Raw genomic sequence first — 21,158 nt, 5'->3', positions numbered from 1 at the left:
CAACCAACTGAAGCTCCGCCTTCGAGTTGGGATTTTTGTTTACCACCCACCAAAGCAAAGGGAAGCAGTTGGTGTTCATAAACAAGTCTGTATCAAAACAATTACAGATCAGTTATAGTTTCGAGCTAGCCGTCGGCCACCGCCCGTTAAATATACACTTGTCAGGTAAGAAACAAAATACATCGTAGCCTTCAACATTGTGCGAGAGGTTGTATCCGTGTAGCAGCCTTTGTTAATGTGTTGTCTAGACACTTTTCTTTAGCCTACTAATTTATCTATCCATTGGGTGTTTGTATTGATTTCTACATTCCCAAAGTGTCCTATTAAACCAACTTTTTAGTTTGGTAGACTACCATGTAATTGTAATCATGTCATGTGTAATTTTGTATGTAGGTTTTTTTGTTTGATTGTCAGTGAATTACATATAGTAAATGCAGTTCTTAATTATTGACTTATTTATTGAAGAAGTCTAAACGCAATTAATGCCATATCAAGTCCACCCAAACTACTCTCCTATGTTTTTTTCTCATGATTTAATAGTTTCTATCACACATGTATATATCTTGAATAGGGTCTAATGTAAGGATTGTCTTACAACTTCTGACTTACGGACTTTTTGATGGCACACCAGAAAAGATATGCAATACATATAGCACCTTATGAGTTAATTCTGTCTGGGCACCATTGGATCTTCCCTTGCTGGCAGTCTGGGGTGTAGCTGTTTATTGACAATATAGGTTGACAAGTACACCAAGGCATTCAAAGACCATGGCTGTCTGGACAGCCCAAGGTCTAAAAGTGGACGTTGTGTTATTCTGTCTAGTCTATGACACATCAAGCCTGAACGACATACACATACTGTTTATACCTGATTATGTTTTTAATAGGCCTATTTGACTAGAAATGTAAGCCCTTTGAATCAAATGATATACACTAAAATGTATATATATATATATTTATTTATTTTTTTACAAACCAGCTGTTTTCACCATAGTTTGGCCAATTGGCTTCATATTCACTACATTAGTTTATTCAGAACATATCTTAAGATTCAGATTCTGTCTTGAAATTAGATTGCTGGTCGGAAAGGATACCATGTCCTCCAGTCTGCAGATAGCTTCCAAGGGGAATGCTGTTCCTCATTCTGCTGTGCTGGCAGGGTCATTAACCCAGGACCCAATGTTAAAAACTAAAGGTCATAATGTAAGGTGTTGTTCAGAGTCTGCTTCCCGGGAATAGTTTCTGATCTATTTTCTGTCAATGTGGATATTAAACTACACATGCCATTAAACTACACATGCCATTTCAGGTTGTGCTGTTTTCTTGCATTTGATGCAATGTTTTACCACGATCAGTTTAGCAATAAGTGCATCTGTTATGCAATTGTTTACCTTATGGGGTTGACATATTGTAACACTATGTTAACTCATTTTCTTTGCAGACTGCAATAAGAGGGCCAAGGGAGGCAAAACATATACACAATGATTGGAAAGATATTTGCCCATTTCCTTGGTAGCACAGATGATGATTTTTCCACAGATGACAATGAAACCTATGAGGAGCTCATTGAGTTTGAGGAGGGAGGATGGGTCATTATCAACATTCAAGGTAAGCCGATAATTATGCTCCCTGAAAGTTGAAATCACAAGTTAGTTGTTAAACTGGTATGGGCATTGTTGTCTGCGGTTACTTTTTTTTGTAAATGGTAGAATTGTAGTTATTTGGATAGTAGATCTAATGGTCACTATTAGAGGTCTCACTAGTGTTTTTCCTCTTTGGTCTCGGTTTAGTACATTTGTGGTCTGTTTCCAGAGAACAACTCCTTGACCCCACCTGAGGAAGACCCTTTGGAGAACCTGCTGATTGAGCATCCCAGTATGTCTGTATACCAGATCAGACACCAGACCAGTGATGAGGAAGACTCAGATGAAGAGGATGCTTCTCCCAGGTCAGTTTTCATCCAGGGGATCCATCTACTTAGTCAGTGTGATAACACAACCATTATCCTAGAGAAAGGAGCGCCACATTTTACACGTATTCTGACCTTCCCCCCCTCCCTGCAGGCCTGTGCCAGTGAAACAGCACGTGTCCTGGAGGTTAGCTGCCTGGGGCAGCCCGCTTCCATGCAACGTCCAACTGCTTGCCATACAGCGAGCCAGGACTCACATGGAGTGCAAGGAGCTGACCAGGAGTGCTCTCCAGAGACAGAACCTTGCCAAGATGCGATTCTCCCCCTCTGACAGACGCTTTGGTCACTTCAAACAACCCTGCCAGCGCCTGTACAACTACTGAGTGTCTACTGAGTAGCCGCACGGTACTCTACTGAGTAACTCTACTGAGTAACTCTACGGTAGTCTACTGAGTAACTCTACTGAGTAACGTCACTGTCTGAAGCCACTTAACATACAGACCGTAGACATATTACCGGTGTCAATTTCTTTACCCTGATCAAGGAAACCCCCCCCTTTGCTGAGTATGTTATTAACATGCTGAGCCCAGTTTGAGAGTGAAATAGCCTTGAGTAGATGTGTGTGCGCATGTGAAAAGTATTATAACTGGCTTGTTACTGTTAAGTCTTATGGCTCTGATAAACTTGTATTTAGTGTATGAAATGCAAAAGGTTTATAGCACTTGCAAATGTGAATTTTATTGGATATGGTATACTTTTTGCTATTATTTTTTGTGCCTTAGATTTAGATACGTTGTGGGTATATTGCTTGAAGGAAAAGTTGTTAAGTTTCATAGCTATGAAAAGCTATTTTGTATATGATATGTTACGATAGAAAACATCACTCTTGAGTAATTGGACCTCGGAACAAATACAATATATGGAAGGATTAGCAAATAATGATGGACACTGTTTCTAATGTATGTTTTGTACTGAGTGATTCACTTTGTTTTCATACATTTATTCCCAGTGTGTTCTTATGTTTGCTGTACTGCTACAAGACCTGTTTGTAAATATATTCAGATTTTTTTTTGCTATTTTGGTGTATATTTAAATGTTAAAAATTGTTAAACAAGTCTGTTTTGTTTGGGTATTATTTGTGTTTTATTAAATAGCATGAGACAACTTCAGTAATTACATGTATTATTACCACCAAATGTATTTCATTGGTCTGCATTAAATTATTTTAGTAGCACATTTAGTGGATTTCATTTTCGAAGAAAACGCACCTTCCCCATGAACTTCTTAACGCTTTCCTGCCCAAACGCTTCCCCTCTTGAAATGAGAGCCAATTGTCATTGCAATAGAATCAAGGTATTGTTCCACGTTGTCATGGGTTACTCCTGAGCCAATAAGAACTAGGAGTCTTACAGACTCTGCAACATCTGCAAATAGAAAATAAAAGGTTGTTGAGTAAATATTTTGAGATGTTACATTAAGTTTACTGAGTTCATTATATTGGAAAGCTGTGCAAGAGCTTATATGAAACAAATACCTAAATGGTTAGATTCAGGAATGCATTGCAAGTGTCATGCATCATCTCTAATAAGTAAATGGTCAAAGTATGTTCAGAGATGATATGGGAAAAACGCATGAGGAAAGAGATCAATCCAGACTCTGGCAGCTCCATATACCAATCTGACAACAGAGCCAGCCCAATGAAATCGTACTGGGAGACTGTAGGAGCACCTCCGAACTAGGCAGCAGGGTTGTGCGGCAGTCTGGCCAGAGCCTGCCTGTGTTTACAGCCTTCTGTCTAAGTCAGCCATCTGTAGGCTTTGCTTAAAAATAGCAGACGATGTTGGTGTCTATATTAGCCAAGCAGGCAAGGGCAGGACCGGGCTGTGTGCCCATGGTCAGCATGATCCAGACTGGGGGGACTGTGAGGCCACCATCCTCTCCCCAGACGAGTCTGCTCTTTACAAGGCCAGCAGCGAGTCTCAGAGGCTCCATGGGCTTTAGGGAAGCTTAACCTCTGGGTTACATGAAAAACTAACGCCAGGAACTATCTGCCCTTTCAAATGTAGGAAGTATGTAGGAAGTATGCCATAGACTCGTATGCAGTGGGAGTGGTATGGAATTGAGTGAGGTGACTGAACATACTTTTGTTAGGGTGTGTGTTATGGTTAGGGAGAATGGATGACATTTAGAAAAAGGGCACTCCCTTATTAACCAAGACTACAGGCATGTTTGAGAGAAAATTAAAAAGGGAAAGTAAACTATCTAGAGATGTGAAAACTGTTTGTACTAAGGTGCACGCTGAGCATTCCTAAAATGATACACCTAGCATTATGCCCCAGATATATAATGTATGTGTGTATGTGAGTGTCGGCTGCCCTTTGATCCAAGTGGTAAAATAGTGATTACACAGTAATAGCCTATGCCTTATTTGTTTTTTTGGTATTCATTATAACGAGTTGGGGGTCTTTTTATATTACTGTATGTGTCAGTATGTTTGTGCGTCATACCATACATGTGTGTATGTGTCATACCGTACATACATGTCTGTATGTGTCAAAGCATTCAGAGACAGGACACACCTCTGAGTTCCACTGGATCTGCCTGAACCCCTGTGGCTGTTCCAGTGATAATGACCCCGTCAGAGAGGGAAAAAACTCAGTTGCTCTGGCCGTCTCCACTATGCTCACATCTGAAGTAAGGACATGGGAGCTTGGAACACAAACCCACAAATCATAAAACATCCAATTACACTTACTACAAAAAAGTCAGAAATGGTACCTTTCATCTCCTTGCAGTACGGATAATATTAGCTGCAATACTTGCACGTTGAAAACCTTCTGAAATACCATATCAGGACATTAGGCTAGCCAGTGGGGTTGTCTGACTGGAATGTTTTTGAACGATTGCTCACCTGTTGTGCTTCTTTTTTATATCAGTGAAGATCTGTACATGTTCAGCCTTTATTTGCTTGCCGTATTGCAAAAGGACTCCGACACATGCATTCAAAAGGCCTTCAATCAGCAACATGTGAGAAGACATATCCCTCTGCCCTGATAAAATCCATACCTTGGAAATAGACAACGAAATAGGTAGCTAAACATTTGATTTTCCCAACCTCTTAATACAGATCTTTCTACTAAACTAAAATTCCAGGCTAGCCTGACACACTCTTGCCTGCATGTATTAATCAGTAATAAGCAAAGCCAGCTATATCAACCTGAAGCCAGTGCAACATCAAGAGCTGTTTGCTGCAGACAGGATCTGAACAGAGATGGACAGATCCCCCTCACCACTGCACACACTGCTGTCATAGAGGCACACACCTCTGGTCCAATTGAGAATGTGTACAGAACGTCATGCATGTTCTCAATGATCAGCCCATCCTGTTCAAAAGATCAACAGACAATTAATTTCCAGTTACCCTTGAGGATGACTATTGTGGTTTACATAGGCTACAATATTAGTAACATCAAAAAGTAAGGAGTTCTTCTGTCTTTGCTTATACTTACAATTCCTGCATTGTGATAGATTCGTGGCGTGCTTCCTCAATAATTTGAGGCCATGCTTCCAAAAGGTGTGCCTGAAAAACGTAAAAATCAAAGTTAAAAACAAAAAGAGAGTAAAAAACGACATATGCGTCTCAATAATCTTTATCTGGTAAGGCTTGAACATTAATCATTCCAATAACCACAGATTTGGCACGTCCAACGAGTTTCAGAAACTTCATTTCTGTGATTGTTTCAAACCAGTTGCAATGTGGAGGCACAGTGGCTTTGCAATGAGACTCGTTCCCATATAGCTGCTAGCTTGATCACGTTCCTGGTCAAAGTATACGTTTATGCAGGTTTCGAGATTTATGAGTGATTGTCAGCCAATCCAGTGTTTTCTTCGTGTGGCTCATGAAACATATTAAAATAACAGTTATGACTGAGAAAAGGCACATGTGCAGATTTAGCCTCCTCTTCTGATAAGAAAACACACATGTATGAATTATATATGAAAGCATAAGATGGTGCTTAAAATGTATTTTACTAAACCTGCACTGTTATTTTCCAACAAATCATTAGTGTAGACAAGAGGAAGCCACTAAACGTAGCTAATGCACTAGTGCAGGGCGCCATCACCATTCTCGTTTAGCAAATTGCGCGGCATTAATTTGATTTTAAAATAATGACATACCTCTTGGATTATGGACAGCGAAGGTCCATTCTGTCGGCTTGACAGAGAAACATTTTCAAAAATGTCAGGAAAAATCAGCATAACGTCCGGATTTGCAGGTTTTTGAGAAGGACACAGTCTTTGTTTACATCCGTCTTCCCTAGCCACGCGGTACTTTGTGGTTCCGGATTCTAAGCACCGCCCCCGCACAAGCCACGCCTTCCGTTTGCCGGATAAATATGCAATATTTGGAACACCATTATAATGTACATTTCTCACACAACATACGATTTCAGGTGATTTCACTCTTCACTTCTGAACAATTAATGACTAATAATAATGTTCATTGAAATGTAACGGCGAATGATTACTGAACAGCGCCAAGCATTTAAATCACCCGCTCGGACCGCCCCTTATGATTTGTAGACAGCAAGCAGTTTATAAGCCAAGGCGCAAAACTCACCGCACTAGCGAAGAACAAGTAGCTAGCAAAGTTCACATCTCCCTTTTGATGACAGAGGCCACGAATCGAACAGTAATTGAAATAGCTAGCTCGTAACCGTAGCTATATTTTGTCTGATCCTTTCAGCCAAGTGTGGACTTCTTCGCAGGGGATATTTTTAGGTAATGTTAAGCTGGCAAATAATTGAAACATCTCTTGTTAGCTAGTAGTCTTGCAACTTTTCAATCAAACTCCCTTAACGTGATTCGAAAAAAAGTGATACGATTGTAAATATCCTGAATTTGATAGGCGGTGGACAACATTGGATGGATCGTTTTTTTGTTGTGAGAAAGCTTGTTAGAGCGGGTGAATGGAAAATGGCATACTTGATGTCTCGGCCATTTTCTGTCCAGCTTCTCTCTCATTTAGAATAAATGAACTAGTTTCCATCGACTGTATGTCAAACTGTTAGGTTTAGGCGATAGTGTGGAATCTGCTGTCGATGTATTCGTGGTTTTTGTGACAATTGTTGCAGTATTTCATATGGTTTGTCGTCCTTTAACATTGTCCCACTTCCATTTGCCCCCGCCCAGAGCTTTTGACGACTTGGCTTTGTGAGTCTTACGTGGGGGGTTGGGTTGTGGTGTTATTACCTAAAAAAAATCTGAACAAATAAAATGTTTAATGTTTGCAGGTCCTCTATATTGGAGTGATACACGTGGGCTATAATGCTAAGAAAGGGGTAAGTTTCAGTTTTGCAGTTTGACCTGATCTTGTCAGTCAATGTAGCTAGGTGACGAACAAAAAGTTGATGCTAGGTAACATTAGCTGGCTTGCTAACTAACTAGCCGCGGCTTAGGTAGTTAGCGAGCAATAACTAACAATTTTCTTAGCATTTTCAGCAGGATGCATATTAGAATTCAATGTTTACTGTGTCATTTCAGGACAAATGTGGAATCCAAGTCTATTGATCATGAGATGCCCAAGGAAACTACAGTGAGGTCCAGGAAAAGAAAAGCAGACGTTGCCATTGTAAGTTATTGCTACTGTGGCGAGATGGGTTACCTGGCTATGTCTTTTTAATATGTTTTATCAGAATGAACATTTTTCCTTATTCAATCCTCAGTATTTGCAAGACCCAGATGAAGTGGCAGAGATGATCAAAAAGAAACAGTGTGGAACTCCGGTAACTACATGCGTTCCCTTGCAGACCATGCACTTGTTGGCTTTAGCTAGCAACACACACCAGTCAGTGACCTACACAGGTTAATCAGGACTGTTCAATAAATGACACAATTGTGTTTTAATCGGTTGCTATCGGTGTCAGTCTCGGAATCCTCTTCGTGCTGTTTTGTTTTTATCGGTCGTTGGACTTTCTTCTCTTTTCTTATCCCTCTCCTGTGCAGGTATGCTGGAATCCTGAGTCGGTTTTCACAAGCCCGTGCAGGCGGATCCCCTGCGCCTGACAATGAAGTCGATCAACCAGTTGCCTTGAATACCACTGGCTTTTCCGCTCGGTACACCTTCAAAAACATATTTGTCACCCCCACCAGGTCTTCCCCTCTTCCTGTGCTATGGTGAGTCACTTCTGGTACCTGGGACAACATGGGCAAGATGCAGTGACGCTGCTAAAGAGCAGGCGTGGTTACTTGACATGTTTCACTAGGAGATTGCACGGCCTCTTTACCTTAAGCTCTGCACTTACACTGTCCAAGGCCAAGCATTATGATAACCAATGTGTTCACCTGTTTCATTTGAATGTAACAGACCATGTAGTCTCACTGCTATCGTCTCTCTAAGAGTACAGTCTGCTGCTATAAGAACAGCTCCCTCCTTGACACTCATTATGTGTACCTGTATACTAAACCTCACAGCTCTATTTGCACTCTGAATCAAGTTGAGGGGTTCTTCGTTGATCCCCTTTTTTTAGATTGATAATTACACATTTGAAATAGATGTTTCTCTTTGTAGCTGGGCAAGCAGGGACGATGTATGGAACAATCTGTTGAGGAAAGACGAGACGTATTCTCGAGACATCCACATCATGGCCAAACACCCACACCTCCAACCCAAGATGAGGGCTATTCTTCTGGACTGGCTAATAGAGGTTTGTTGCTCTCTGTAGCAACCGCCTAAATTTGTCTCCCACAGTGTATCTACTACTTTGATCAAAACCCTCATGTTACTTGATCAGTGTCATCCATGTTTATCTTAAGGTGGTGAGTGTATTAGTTTTACCAATAGATGTATGGCCCCAGTTTATCTAAGTCAACTGTGGCTAGACAGAAGATATGGCTGTCAGGTGATGCGTATTGGCTAAGCTCTAACATATTCTAAGGGGAAGCCTCGTCGGCGGCACAACTGAATGCATTAAAACGAAATGTCGTCCGCCTTTAACCCAATTCTTCTGAATCAGCATTGATCTTTAAAGTTGGGTCGTGTTAGACCTATGGTATAGAGAACCATGATCAATGCTTTTATGTGGGGCATCTCTTCCATAGCTACTCTGTGACATTGCCTACACCTTGGGTTCTCAACCTTGTTTTCTCTCTCAGGTGTGCGAGGTGTACAAGCTACACAGAGAAACCTTCTACCTGGCTCAGGATTACTTTGATAGGTTCATGGCCACGCAGACCAATGTTTTCAAGTCAACACTACAGCTCATCGGCATCTCTTCTCTGTTTATAGCTGCCAAAATGGAGGTAGGAAGAAGCCTCTTCTACAAACCTGTTAAGTCGTTTTCTCCATTTTGTATGTCAGTGAGATTTTTTTACATGTTCACTACCCCTTTTCCTTTTCAGGAAATCTACCCTCCAAAGGTGCATCAATTTGCCTATGTTACTGATGGTGCCTGCACTGAGGATGATATCTTATGTATGGAGCTAATCATTATGAAGGTATGCCTCAAACGCTTTACGTCCCAGTGTTTCTCAGTACGGATGGGTCACACAGCCTTATTGTTGTCTGAAGCTCGTTGAGATGTGATCAACGTTTAGCCATTTACTGGTAAAACATGACCACATGTGTTCCTAATGATGCTCTGTCACTAATGGTAGTTCCTGTTTAACTTGATAGAAGAACCATGTGTACCGAGTCTCCTACTATCTGAGCTGGGGGACTCTTCTCTGTGGAATGAAATCATCATGTGGCTCTTCTTCCTACTGTGTCCCCTTTTCCTCAGGAGCTGAAGTGGCGTTTGAGTCCCCTGACATCTGTGTCCTGGCTAAACATCTACATGCAGATTGCCTACCTGAAAGAGTCCGAGGAGGTTCTCATCCCACAGTACCCACAAACCACGTTTGTACAGATTGCTGAGGTAAAGGTTACAACTGATTTCCCGCCACTGCATGTGATTCATAGGTATATTTTGTTGTAAGATACTAAGAACCTCAAGGCAAAATATGTCCTCACAGACTACACCGCTTTTGCTTATACACGATGGTGTTGTAAGGAAATGTTTTCACATTTCCTCAGAATGGCTCGTTGCCTGAAAACACGAGCACAACACCGATATCTCCTTTTCATATTGTTTTCTCTCTATAGCTCCTGGACCTGTGTGTGTTGGATGTGAAATCTCTGGAGTTCTGCTACGGAGTGCTGGCTGCCTCTGCCCTGTTCCATTTCTCCTCGCTGGAGCTGGTGGAGAAAGTCTCAGGTAGGGAGTTTCATTCTGAAGCTGTTCAGGTCAATCAACGTCTTCAATCCAACCACTGAGTTGTATTGGTTCGGTGGACTTGCCATGGGTGTTTTTAGCCCTAACCAGACCCCTTTTGTCTTGATCTGTGCAGCTCTGAAGTGGTTAGACGTTGAGGCGTGTGTGAGGTGGATGGTCCCCTTTGCCATGTCCATCAGAGAAGTTGGCAGCTCAGCCCTGAGGCCCTTCAAAGGAATCCCAGCAGATGACATGCATAACATCCAGACCCATGCTGCCTATCTGGACTGGATGGTGAGGGCATCGTTTGTATGGTTTTCTATGCCGATGGTGGACATTGTATCAGGCTGTTTAGAGTGAATAATCCCCCCCCCCCCCCCCTCGGCTTGTTTCTTGTGTTCAGTGGTACACAGCTGAGTTGCAGCCTGTATTGAGAGTTCTGTTGGTTTCTTTAGGCGAAGGCATGCTCCTACCCACAAGTGGATGTAGATCGCAGCCAGAGTTCCCCAATACCGTCCGGAGTGCTCACTCCGCCCCCTAGCAGCGAGAAACCAGAGGGCACCGTCTCTTGATTTCCATTGGGTTAGTATGGGGACCAAGCTATTGTAGGACTGGGAGAAATCCATGGCATTACACCAACATGTGCTCAAATGCTTTTTCTACATGCGTGCAGGTGTTTATTGTGCTAAGGTGAATGCCATTTTTTTGAGGGATTGACAATTTTTAATTGGAATGTTGCCAAGCTGGACCACCTGCCAAAAACCCAGAGCTGTCACCGGCTCTGAGTGCTGCTAAAGAAGGTGGACTTGGATTGATGGAACAGTGGATGAATGTGTGTGTGTAGCTCACGCTTGCCATTTTGAGAAAGATAATACTGCCAGGTTTGGGGACCAGTAGCTCTGCTGCCAAAATGGACAAGTGGAACAGCCTGCTTCAGAAGCAAAAATATGGATTGTATTTTAAGATATTAACTCTGCAACTTTCTCTCTTGCATTTGAGTTTTTACCAAAATGTATGATATTTGTTTTGAAATGAGATGCTGCTACTTATTTTTTAAATAAAGTCACTGTCGCAGACAGCTTTTATGTTTTACAATGTCGTGGGTCTTTGCCTTGTCCAGGGATTGTAGCCTGGTTGAAACACCCTGACTGCTGTGTTCACTATTCTGTTTTACTGCGTGTGAAATAGCTTGGCGAACTCTATGATCAGGCTGGTTCTACCAGGCCGGTACAGGGTCAATGTGCAGGGGCACCAGTTAGTCCAGGTAATATGTACGTACTATATTTAAAGTGACTATGCATAGATGATAAACAGTAGCAGCAGTGTAAAGGGGGAGGGCAATGCAACTAGTCTGGGTAGCCATTTGCTTAGCTGTTCAGGGGTCTTACGGCTTGGGGGGTAGAAGTTGAGAAGCCTTTTGAACCTAGACTTGGTGCTCTGGTACAGCTTGTGTGGTAGCAGAGAACCGTTTATTACTAGGGTGGCTGGATTCTTTGACAATTTTTAGGTCCTTCCTGACACCGCCTGGTATAGAGGTCAGGCAGAGCTGAAGTGATGTACTGGGCTGGACGCACTAGCCTCTAGTGCCTTGCGGTCGGAGGACGAGCAGTTGCCATACCAATCGGGATTCTCGATGTTGTAGCTGTAGAACTTTTTGATTATCTCAGGACCCATGTCAAATCTTCAAGCTCCTGGGATTGGGGGGGGTAGGCTTTGTGCCCTCTTCATGACTCTCTTGGTGTGTTTGTACTATGGTAGTTTGTGGACAAAGGAACTTGAATCTCTTAACCTGCGCCACTATAGCCCCGTCGACGAGAATGTGGGCGTGCTCTTTCCTCTCCTGTGGTCGACGATCCTCGGTCTTGATCGCGTTGAGGAAGTGGTTGTTGTCCTTGCACCACACGGCCAGATCTCTGACCTCCCTATAGGCTGTCTTGTCGGTGATCAGGCCTAACACTGTTGTCGTCGGCAAACTTAATGATGGTGTTGGAGTCGTGCCTGGCCATGCCAGGGATGGGTCTTAAGGACAAGACGGACCAACATGCATGCCGGCTGTGCACAGTAGATCATTGGCTGGTTGGCTGCGTTGGTCTGCCTTGTACTTTAGGGTGTTGCCACTTTTGAGATTTGTCTGGATATTCTGGATGGAGCCAATGATTCATCATCCTGGAGAGGCCAATAACAGCTTTTTAGCCAACAGCATCACCATCTGGCACCACCATCTAATTCAGTTTAGGAGCCTGAGCTTGCTAATCTACTGATGAAATCCTGCTGTAGCCTACGACGCCATCCTATAATTTGTGTTACGCTGTATGTGTAACCCAAGTAGGCCTATGCTACAGTAGACCTAGCCTTTTTTTTTTTTTACCATTTTAATAGGCCCACAATGGAAATCAACTTGTCATCGGTTTTAAATGCGTTATCCATGTGGTTGTATTTTGAAATTGTCAAAACATCTTTGTTGGATTAATGAAAAATGTACAATATGTTGTATGTAACGCATACAACATTTGTAGATATGTAACGCATATATATATATATATATATATATATAGAGCAAAGTTTAATGTGTCACTGGCAATGATGTGCCGTACCAGTTAAATTTGTACACCAACATATTCCAGGTTTTTTTTAATTTACTGTTTCCGTGCAAAATTTGTCAAAACAAACTATGAAATTACGCATGGAATCATACTAACAAAAAAGTGTAAAACAAATCGATATATTTGTGATTCTTCAAAATAGCAACTCTTTGCCTTGACAGATTTGTAAGCTCTCAACCAGCATCATGAGGTAGTCACCTGGAATGCATTTCAATTAACAGGTGTGCCTTTAATTTGTGGAATTTCTTTCCTCAATTCGTTTGAGCTAATCAGTTATTGTGACAAGGTAGGGCATATACAGAGGATAGCCCTATTTGGTGAAAGACCAAGTCCATATTATGGCAAGTACGGCTCAAATAAGCAAAGAGAAATGACAGTCCATTGCTTTGAGACCGGAAGGTCAGTCAATCTGGAAATTATAAAGAACTTTGAAAGTTTCTTCAAGTGCAGTCGCAAAAACCATCAAGCGCTATTATGAGAAGTCTCTCGCGAGGACCGCCACAGGAGCGGAAGACCCAGAGTTACATCTGCTGCAGTGGATAAGTTCATTAGTTACCAGCCTCAGAAATGAAAGGCCAAATAAATGCTTCAAAGTTCAAGTAACAGACACATCTCAACATCAACTGTTCAGTGGAGACTGTGAGAATAAGGCCTTCATGGTCAAATTACTACCAAAAAAACACTAAAGGACACCAAGATTGCTTGGGCCAAGAAACACAAGCGGTGAACATTAGACAGGTGGAAATCGGTCCTTTGTTCTGAGTCCAAATATGAGATTTGTTTTAGTTCCAACCACCGTGTCTTTGTGAGACGCAGAGTAGGTGAACAGATCTCTGTATGTGTGGTTCCCACCGTGAAGCACGGAGGAGGTGTGATAGTGTGGGTGTGCTTTGCTGGTGATACTGTCAGTGATTTATTTAGAAGACAAGGCACTCTTAACCAGCATGGCTACCACAGCATTCTGCAGCAATACGACATCCCGTCTGGTTTGCGCTTAGTGTTACTCATTTGTTTTTCAACAGGACAATGACCCAACACAACTCCAGGTTGTGTAAGTCCCGTTTAACCAAAATGGAGAGTGATGGAGTGCTGCATCAGATCACCTGGCCTCCACAATCACCCAACCTCAACCCAATTGAGATGGTTTGGGATGAGTTGGACCGCAGAGTGAAGGAAAAGCAGCCAACAAGTGCTCAGCATATGTGGGAACTCATTTAAGACTTTTAGGAAAGCATTCCAGGTGAAGCTGGTTGAAAGAATTCCAAGCATGTGCAAAACTGCCATCAAGGAAAAGGGTGGCTACGTTGAAGAATCTAAAATATACTTTGATTTTAACTTTTTATTTTTTACATGTGTTATTTCATAGTTTTGATGTCTTCACTATTATTCTACAATGTAGAAAATAGTAAAAAGAGAGAAACCCCTGAATGAGAACGTGTGTCCATACTTTTGACTTACTATACCATTTCATTAGTGTTCATGCTTCTCAATGTGGCTGCTTAGATGCTCCTTTTAAAGCCGTACCATTTTTATACGTGCCTCTCGCTAAACTAAAGTTTATGCTGAAAGTTATTGAAGTTCACAACATAAGATTTAAACTGTTTAAGAGAAGAGTGCGATAAATGCATGTTTCTGTAAAATATAAATCACTAGAAACATCTGCTTTTCTTTAAACTCACAAAATATTGTAGAAAGTTTAATGGATTGGTCACAAAGATGACATCTGAGGTGGTGCACTGGGCTAATGTAAAGTACAGAAAACAGAGGAGGTGTGTGAAAGGTGTAGATGTAGACATCTTCCGTGTCGTTTTGTTTGTATTCTTATTCACTGTAACTTGCCACAATTTGGAATCAAAGGGGACAAAAAGGAAAGTGATCTGAATGAAAACAAAATGGAGCATAGGGATGGCCTCTATAATGGCTGTCTCTTTCATGTGTTCACTGACAGACAGTGCCCTCTGCTTGCAGTCAAGGAGTGTGTGCTTAAAGATGCACAGGACTAATCCACTAGATGTCAGTATGACGCTTTCACTGTCAAAGCTGCTCTCTTGTGAGACTTGCCGGGGACGACTCGACAGATGCTGCTGGGAGTAATTCTTGTACTTGTCTAATTCTCTGGTCCTTCACTTTGTCACAAACCAGATTGGATCACCTAAGGGTTTGTTTTTCTTTGGCCAGCTGAATTTATCAGATGCATTTATCAAATGGATTGATAGCATTGTCTTACTAAAAAATTGGATATTCAGTCTACATCAATTCTTCACTCTTTTTATTTTATTTTACTAATGGCAAGAATGTGAATGAACTATGCCATCTGAAGTTATCCCCTATATTATTTTTCAACCATTTCCAACGATTGTTGAAAAAATATGGACTGTTCCTTTTCTGCTCTGGTGCTCTTCACAAACATCGACTGTTCTGCATCAATGTTCAGTGATTAACGCTGCATTAAAGCAGCAGCGGCCCTTGCTGTCTCTTCAAAGAGAGGGGGGCTTCACCCATCAGACAGGCTCTTGGGGCATGGGACCCTCAGGCAGCCAGGCAGGAAACAGCACAACAGCTGTTATGCGCTCAATGGCCCCTTTGTTCTCGCAGCTCAGACGCTTGTGGCAGCAGCAGGTGCCCATTGGCTAAGCCACCAGCCGCACAAGAGTTCACACCTAGATAGGGGGTACAGTAGACACCAATCACTGAAAATGTTGAAGGGATTCCACCTACATATAGTAACAGTCTTAGGCCAGCGTTTGTGTTTTATATCATTCAAACATTGCAATTAAAATGGCACCATGTGTCAACATTGGAATGACTAAATTGATGTAATAATCCTGCTTTGATCAAGAAAAAGGTGCATGTACTCTTAATTCAAATTTGGTCACATTTTTCAATTGGGAGGCTGACTGTGACACTTTAGGGTCAATAGAAATGTGTTTTGTCTTGTCAAATAAGCCACTTGATGACACATTTTCATCCCTGAGGCAAGGCAGGGGGGTAGCAGTAAAAAAATAGCACTGATATTCATCACGTGTTCAGGTTTCCCATAGTCCCACATGCAGTATTGCATTTTTGAAATGATTCATATCGATCAACATATTCAATGAGTCTATTAGTTGAGCACTATTGGTTTGCAATGCATGCCTATACCAATAACCTATATCTACCGAGGTTGTTTAGTCAGTGTTTGTTCCCGAACCAGACCCTCTTGATCTGTGCAGCTCTGACGTGGTCCAACGTTGAGGAGTGTGTGAAGTGGATGGTTCCCCTTGCTATGTCCATTAGAGAAGTGGGCAGTTCAGCCATGAAGACCTTCAAAAGGACTCACACAGACTACCACAGACTACAAACATCCATACCAATGTTGCCTATCTGGACTGGATGGTGAGTTTCCGTTCTTCAAGGAGCTGGAGGGAATAAACAAAAATAGGCCCAGAAATATATATATATTTCCACTAAGCGCGAACCAGATGGGATGGCGTATTGCTGCTGAATGCTGTGGTAGCCATGCTGGTTAAGTGTGCCTTGAATTCTAAATAATCACTGACAGTGTCACCAGCAAAACACCATCACACCTCCTCCTCCATGCTTCACGGTGGGAACCACACATGCGGAGATAATCCGTTCACCTACTCCGCGTCTCATAAAGACACAGTGGTTGGAACCAAAAATCTCAAATTTGGACTCATCAGACCAAAGGACAGATTTCCACCAGTCTAATGTCCATTGTTTGTTTTTCTTGGCCCAAGCAAGTCTCTTCTTATTATTGATGTCCTTTAGTGGTGTTTTTTTGCAGCAATTCAACCATGAAGGCCTGATTCACTCAGTCTCCACTGAACATTTGATGTTGAGATGTGTCTGTTACTTGAACTCTGTGAATAATTTATTTGGTCTGCAATTTCTGAGGGTGGTAACTCTAATGAACTTATCCACTGCAGAAGAGGTAACTCTAAATCTTCCTCTCCTGTGGCGGTCCTCACGAGAGACAGTGTTATCATAGCGCTTGATGGTTTTTGTGACTGCACTTGAAGAAACTTTCAAAGTTCTTGAAGTTTTCCAGATTGACTGACCTTCATGTCTTAAAGTAAGGATGGACTGTCATTTCTCTTTGCTTATTTGAGCTGTTCTTGCCATAATATGGACTTGGTCTTTTACCAAATAGGGCTATCTTTCTTATACCAACCCTACCTTGTTACAACACAACTGATTGGCTCAAATGTATTAAGAAGGAAAGAAATTACACAAATGAACTTTGAACAAGGCACACCTGTTAATTGAAATGCATTCCAGGTGACTACCTCATGATGCTGGTTGAGAGAATGCCAAGAGTGTGCAGAGCTGTCATCAAGGCAAAGGGTGGCTACTTTGAAGAATCTCAAATATAACATATATTTAGATTTCCTTAACACTTTTGTGGTTACTACATGATTCCATATGTGTTATTTCATTGTTTTGATGTTTTCACTATTATTCTACAATGTAGAAAATAGTACAAATAAAGAAAACCCTGGAATGAGTAGGTGTGTCCAAACTGTTGACTGATACTTTAAGTCAACATAGGTGCACTGTGCGGTTGAGAGAGAGGGAAACATGAAGAGAAAGATATGGACGTATTCTATCTATGTGCACTCAATTCATTTTGTGATTGATTTTAGAAAGTTAACAGCACAGAAGGGTGAGGGGAAGATTGATTTATACAGTAGCTCCACTTCATTGTACCCTATAGGGCATGCCCTAAGATCAGGCTGTTGTTTGCAGGCCAACCTCACCAAAGCCCCCTTGCTGTCTTTTTAGGAGGGGATGCTAATGAACCACATTCCACAGGAACGTTCATTCAGTCAGAGCACTGGGGAATTTCAGGCTCCCTTCCATGACCCTTTAGTGAACACTGAAATAAAGTGCCGTGAGCCGTCTCTGGGGCTGACCTGTCAAGCTGTTCAAATAGGCCTATACACTATGTGTTGTCCTACTCTCATGCAAATGAAACAAAAAATGATATTGTTATTACGGTAATGTTGTGCAATGTTATACTAATTTGGGACAAAATGTAATAGGCTATAGAAGGGCTTCGATGCAAATGTTCATGATGTATTCAAATCCAGGCGTCAAGGTTTGCAGCACTGCTGATTTTCCTCCTTCCCCTCTAGGACTGATTGGGTCCTGGGACCCCATTGGCCAATCAGTAATAGTAGTCAATCAATTAACTACAAAGACAAGAGCTACAGTTCTGACCTCAAGGCCAGTATTTACATTTCAGCCTATAATAGTATATTCATTCACTAGATACGCTTATTCTAAGATACCACAGTTTAAAGCAAGAGTCCTTAGTTGCTACGTAAATGTTTTACCTTGTGAATTAATCATATATACCCATTGATTCTTGAAGAATATAACTTAGAAATAGCTGAAGAGTTTAGCTCAACTCTCATACCCCATCAGAACCCAAAATATTAAGCTCCAATGTTTGTAAACAACATAATTGGAAACAAACACTGAATAGCCTCAAAACATACATTTGATATCATGGATGGTCAGTCCTTGCATCCATAGCTCTGTCTATGCATTTGAGAGTGGTTACTTTTCAGATATAAAGCTTTATTGTTTCAATAAAGGATTATAGCTTTAAATAATCAACTCCCACAAAAATATGAAAAGAGAAGAAAGTATGGAAAAAGACAATGGCAAAAAGAGGGGGGGGGGCTGATAATCAAGCAAAATAAATAGATGAGAGAGAGCTGCAGTATCTGTCACTGTCAAAGGAGCTGTCAATGAGGGACCACGTGGCTTTGAGACGGCATGCCGGTGTTTACGTATGGGACCACACGAAACACGCCCCCTATTTCTCCTCACGCCCACAAAGGGAGGTGCGGGGAAACTGTATTTGTATAAACCACGCCCCAACTTTGAATGAGCAACATGCACCTGAGGACTGAGCAGAACGAAAGCTTGGTTTGACGCTGTCCTTTTCCATTTCATTTAGAAACGGTGTTGTGTCCAGTAGTCGATTACAATTTCAGATAGAGTTGTGTCACGCGTTAAATGTAAAGTCAATGCATTTGCCACCTTTTATTATACGTACTGAACGGCAAAAGTGCCATTTCCAGAACGGCAGAAGTTGAGAGAGGAAAGTGGAGTCATTTTTGAGACAGCATAGCGAGAAGGAAGTTATTTGCCAAGGTAGTGCCTCAGCATGAACTTTAACATTTTTTAAAGGTATTCATCAAGTCCTTTGTACCCGTTATGTATGTATGTATGTATGTATGTATGTATGTATGTATGTATGTATGTATGTATGTATGTATGTATGTATGTATGTATGCATGTATGTATCAAGACGGTACATACAGTCGGTTTATAAATTGTTGGCTGCACTGCAAGTGACAAATAAACACAGTCAGAGCCTATGTAGGCCCACAAACAGTATACCGGTAGACTGCTGACCAACACACAATTTCAATCTTGTTCAAACTAGATATAGTATGTAGATCTATAGATCTACATACATCCACACTCTCCTACATATTTATTTGGACAGTGAAGCTAAAACGTTTAATTCTCTACTTAAGCGTCTTGGATTTGAGATCAAATGTGTCTATGAGGCAACAGAATCACCTTTTATTTGAGGATTGTTTTCATACATTTCCGTTTTACCGTTTACAAATTAAAACACTTTATGTATCTAGTATGCTCATTTGAAGGTGTCAAGTATTTGGACAAATTCACTTAATACTGTGTGTGTATTAAAGTAGTCAACAGTTTAATTGGGGGACTAGATACATAAAGTGCTTTAATTTCTAAAAGGTAAAACAGAAATGTATGAAAATACCTTCAAATAAAATGTGGCATTCTGTACTGTCCCATTTCCATTAGACATGTCAGTCATTTAGCAGACGCTCTTATCCACAGCGACTTACAGTTCGTGCACTCATCTTAACATAGCTAGGTGAGACAACCACACATCACAGTCATGTTAGTCATTTAGCAGACGCTCTTATCCACAGCGACTTACAGTTCGTGCACTCATCTTAACATAGCTAGGTGAGACAACCACACATCACAGTCATGTTAGTCATTTAGCAGACGCTCTTATCCACAGCGCACTCACTCATCTGGTGAGACAACCACACATCACAGTCTGTTACTTACAGTTCGTGCACTCATCTTAACATAGCTAGGTGAGACAACCACACATCACAGTCATGTTAGTCATTTAGCAGACGCTCTTATCCACAGCGACTTACAGTTCGTGCACTCATCTTAACATAGCTAGGTGAGACAACCACACATCACAGTCATGGGAAGTCATTTTTTCCTAAATAAAGAAGTTATCAGCAAAGTTAGTGCTATAAGTAAGAAACAAGTGCTATTTTTTGGGGGGGGGGGTGGACTGACTGAGACTTCTTATATAACATTCTCTTTGAAGAGGTGGCGTTTATATGAAATATTTGAAACATCCAAAATGCTGAAGTTTGCAGCCAAATTAAAAGTTTTAGCTTCACTGTCCAATTAAATACGCAGGGAAGTGTATTTTTTTAATCTACATATAGATGTGCAAACTATCTATTTATAAACCACTTTATAATTCAAATTAGCCTATATTCTTATAGTTTTTTCTTAACTTACAATATGTTGTGGATGATTCAAAATATATAATTGAAATGGTCTAATTGTAGGCCCATAGGCCTATGACGTAGAAGTACTGTCAACAAAAGTTGTTGTTGTATTTTCCAGCTCATGCAAAGACAGTGAACTAAACTTGTGTTTGGTGTGTGAATACAGGTGACCTTGAAGCATTCATCAAAGACACCTGATGAAGCGCTACCCATCGGATAAGAGGTTAGTAGTGATAGACTCCACTGTGAAAATATTAGCATTTGAAGATATTCCACTATACATTTACATGCTATGTTAGGATGGGAATATAGGTCAAACTGATCATGGAAAACCAACCGATTTTAGATACAGTATTATTGTGACTGTGCCAATGATATCCCCTCAGAATATTCTGAGCATAATCTTTTGACACTTATTTACATAAACTGGCTTTAGTATCCCTCATAACTCAATGCATTTTTTTGCCATATAGTCTTTATCCGTCTTCCACCGTTCTGAATGGCAACTACAAGTGTCTACAACCTTCTTTTTTTTTTTTACTGCTATATTACATGTTGCCCGGAACTGTCAGAAGTAGGTTGAGGGTGGAGGTGGGTATGATACGTCCTCGAAAACACTGCCGTTTTCTCTGCTGGTATTTCATACTTCCCACAGCAAGAGGCTGTTCACAGCACTTGTTTTTGTTTGCTAATAACCAGGCTATTCCCTTCAGGGACACATTAGCTCTTGTAAACAAGTTGCTACAGTGTGTATATACGCTTTGATGTCACTGACTTAGTGTCTTCTCTT

The 21,158-nt window shown here is 41.3% G+C and overlaps 2 protein-coding genes and 1 pseudogene across 2 annotated transcripts; 2 read left to right on the top strand and 1 right to left on the bottom strand.

Moving 5' to 3' along the window:
* Positions 1 to 627: 627 nt before the first annotated feature.
* On the bottom strand, positions 628 to 6,068 carry LOC135565351 (uncharacterized protein F13E9.13, mitochondrial-like; annotated as a pseudogene).
* Positions 1,482 to 3,024, top strand: si:ch211-260e23.9 (uncharacterized protein LOC555795 homolog). The gene is made up of 3 exons (XM_029638932.2): positions 1,482 to 1,608; positions 1,813 to 1,948; positions 2,064 to 3,024. Exons 1-3 carry the CDS (start codon positions 1,482 to 1,484, stop codon positions 2,290 to 2,292), a joined length of 492 nt encoding a protein of 163 aa, XP_029494792.2. The 3' UTR covers positions 2,293 to 3,024.
* A 435-nt stretch (positions 6,069 to 6,503) lies between the features above and the next one.
* Positions 6,504 to 11,256, top strand: LOC115112114 (G1/S-specific cyclin-E1). Its single transcript, XM_029638928.2, is given in 13 exon segments — positions 6,504 to 6,691; positions 7,204 to 7,251; positions 7,454 to 7,541; positions 7,636 to 7,695; positions 7,916 to 7,963; positions 7,965 to 8,086; positions 8,481 to 8,616; positions 9,065 to 9,211; positions 9,311 to 9,406; positions 9,691 to 9,825; positions 10,053 to 10,164; positions 10,298 to 10,455; positions 10,617 to 11,256. Coding segments are annotated over 12 exon segments (1,233 nt in total). The 5' UTR covers positions 6,504 to 6,691; positions 7,204 to 7,237; the 3' UTR covers positions 10,734 to 11,256.
* The last annotated feature ends 9,902 nt before the right edge of the window (positions 11,257 to 21,158 follow it).

Source organism: Oncorhynchus nerka, linkage group LG27, assembly GCF_034236695.1.
Source record: "Oncorhynchus nerka isolate Pitt River linkage group LG27, Oner_Uvic_2.0, whole genome shotgun sequence".
In the NCBI taxonomy this organism is placed as follows: domain Eukaryota; kingdom Metazoa; phylum Chordata; class Actinopteri; order Salmoniformes; family Salmonidae; genus Oncorhynchus; species Oncorhynchus nerka.
The sequence above is the reverse complement of the archived record's forward strand: the minus strand, read 5'-3'. Positions and strand labels throughout refer to the sequence as shown.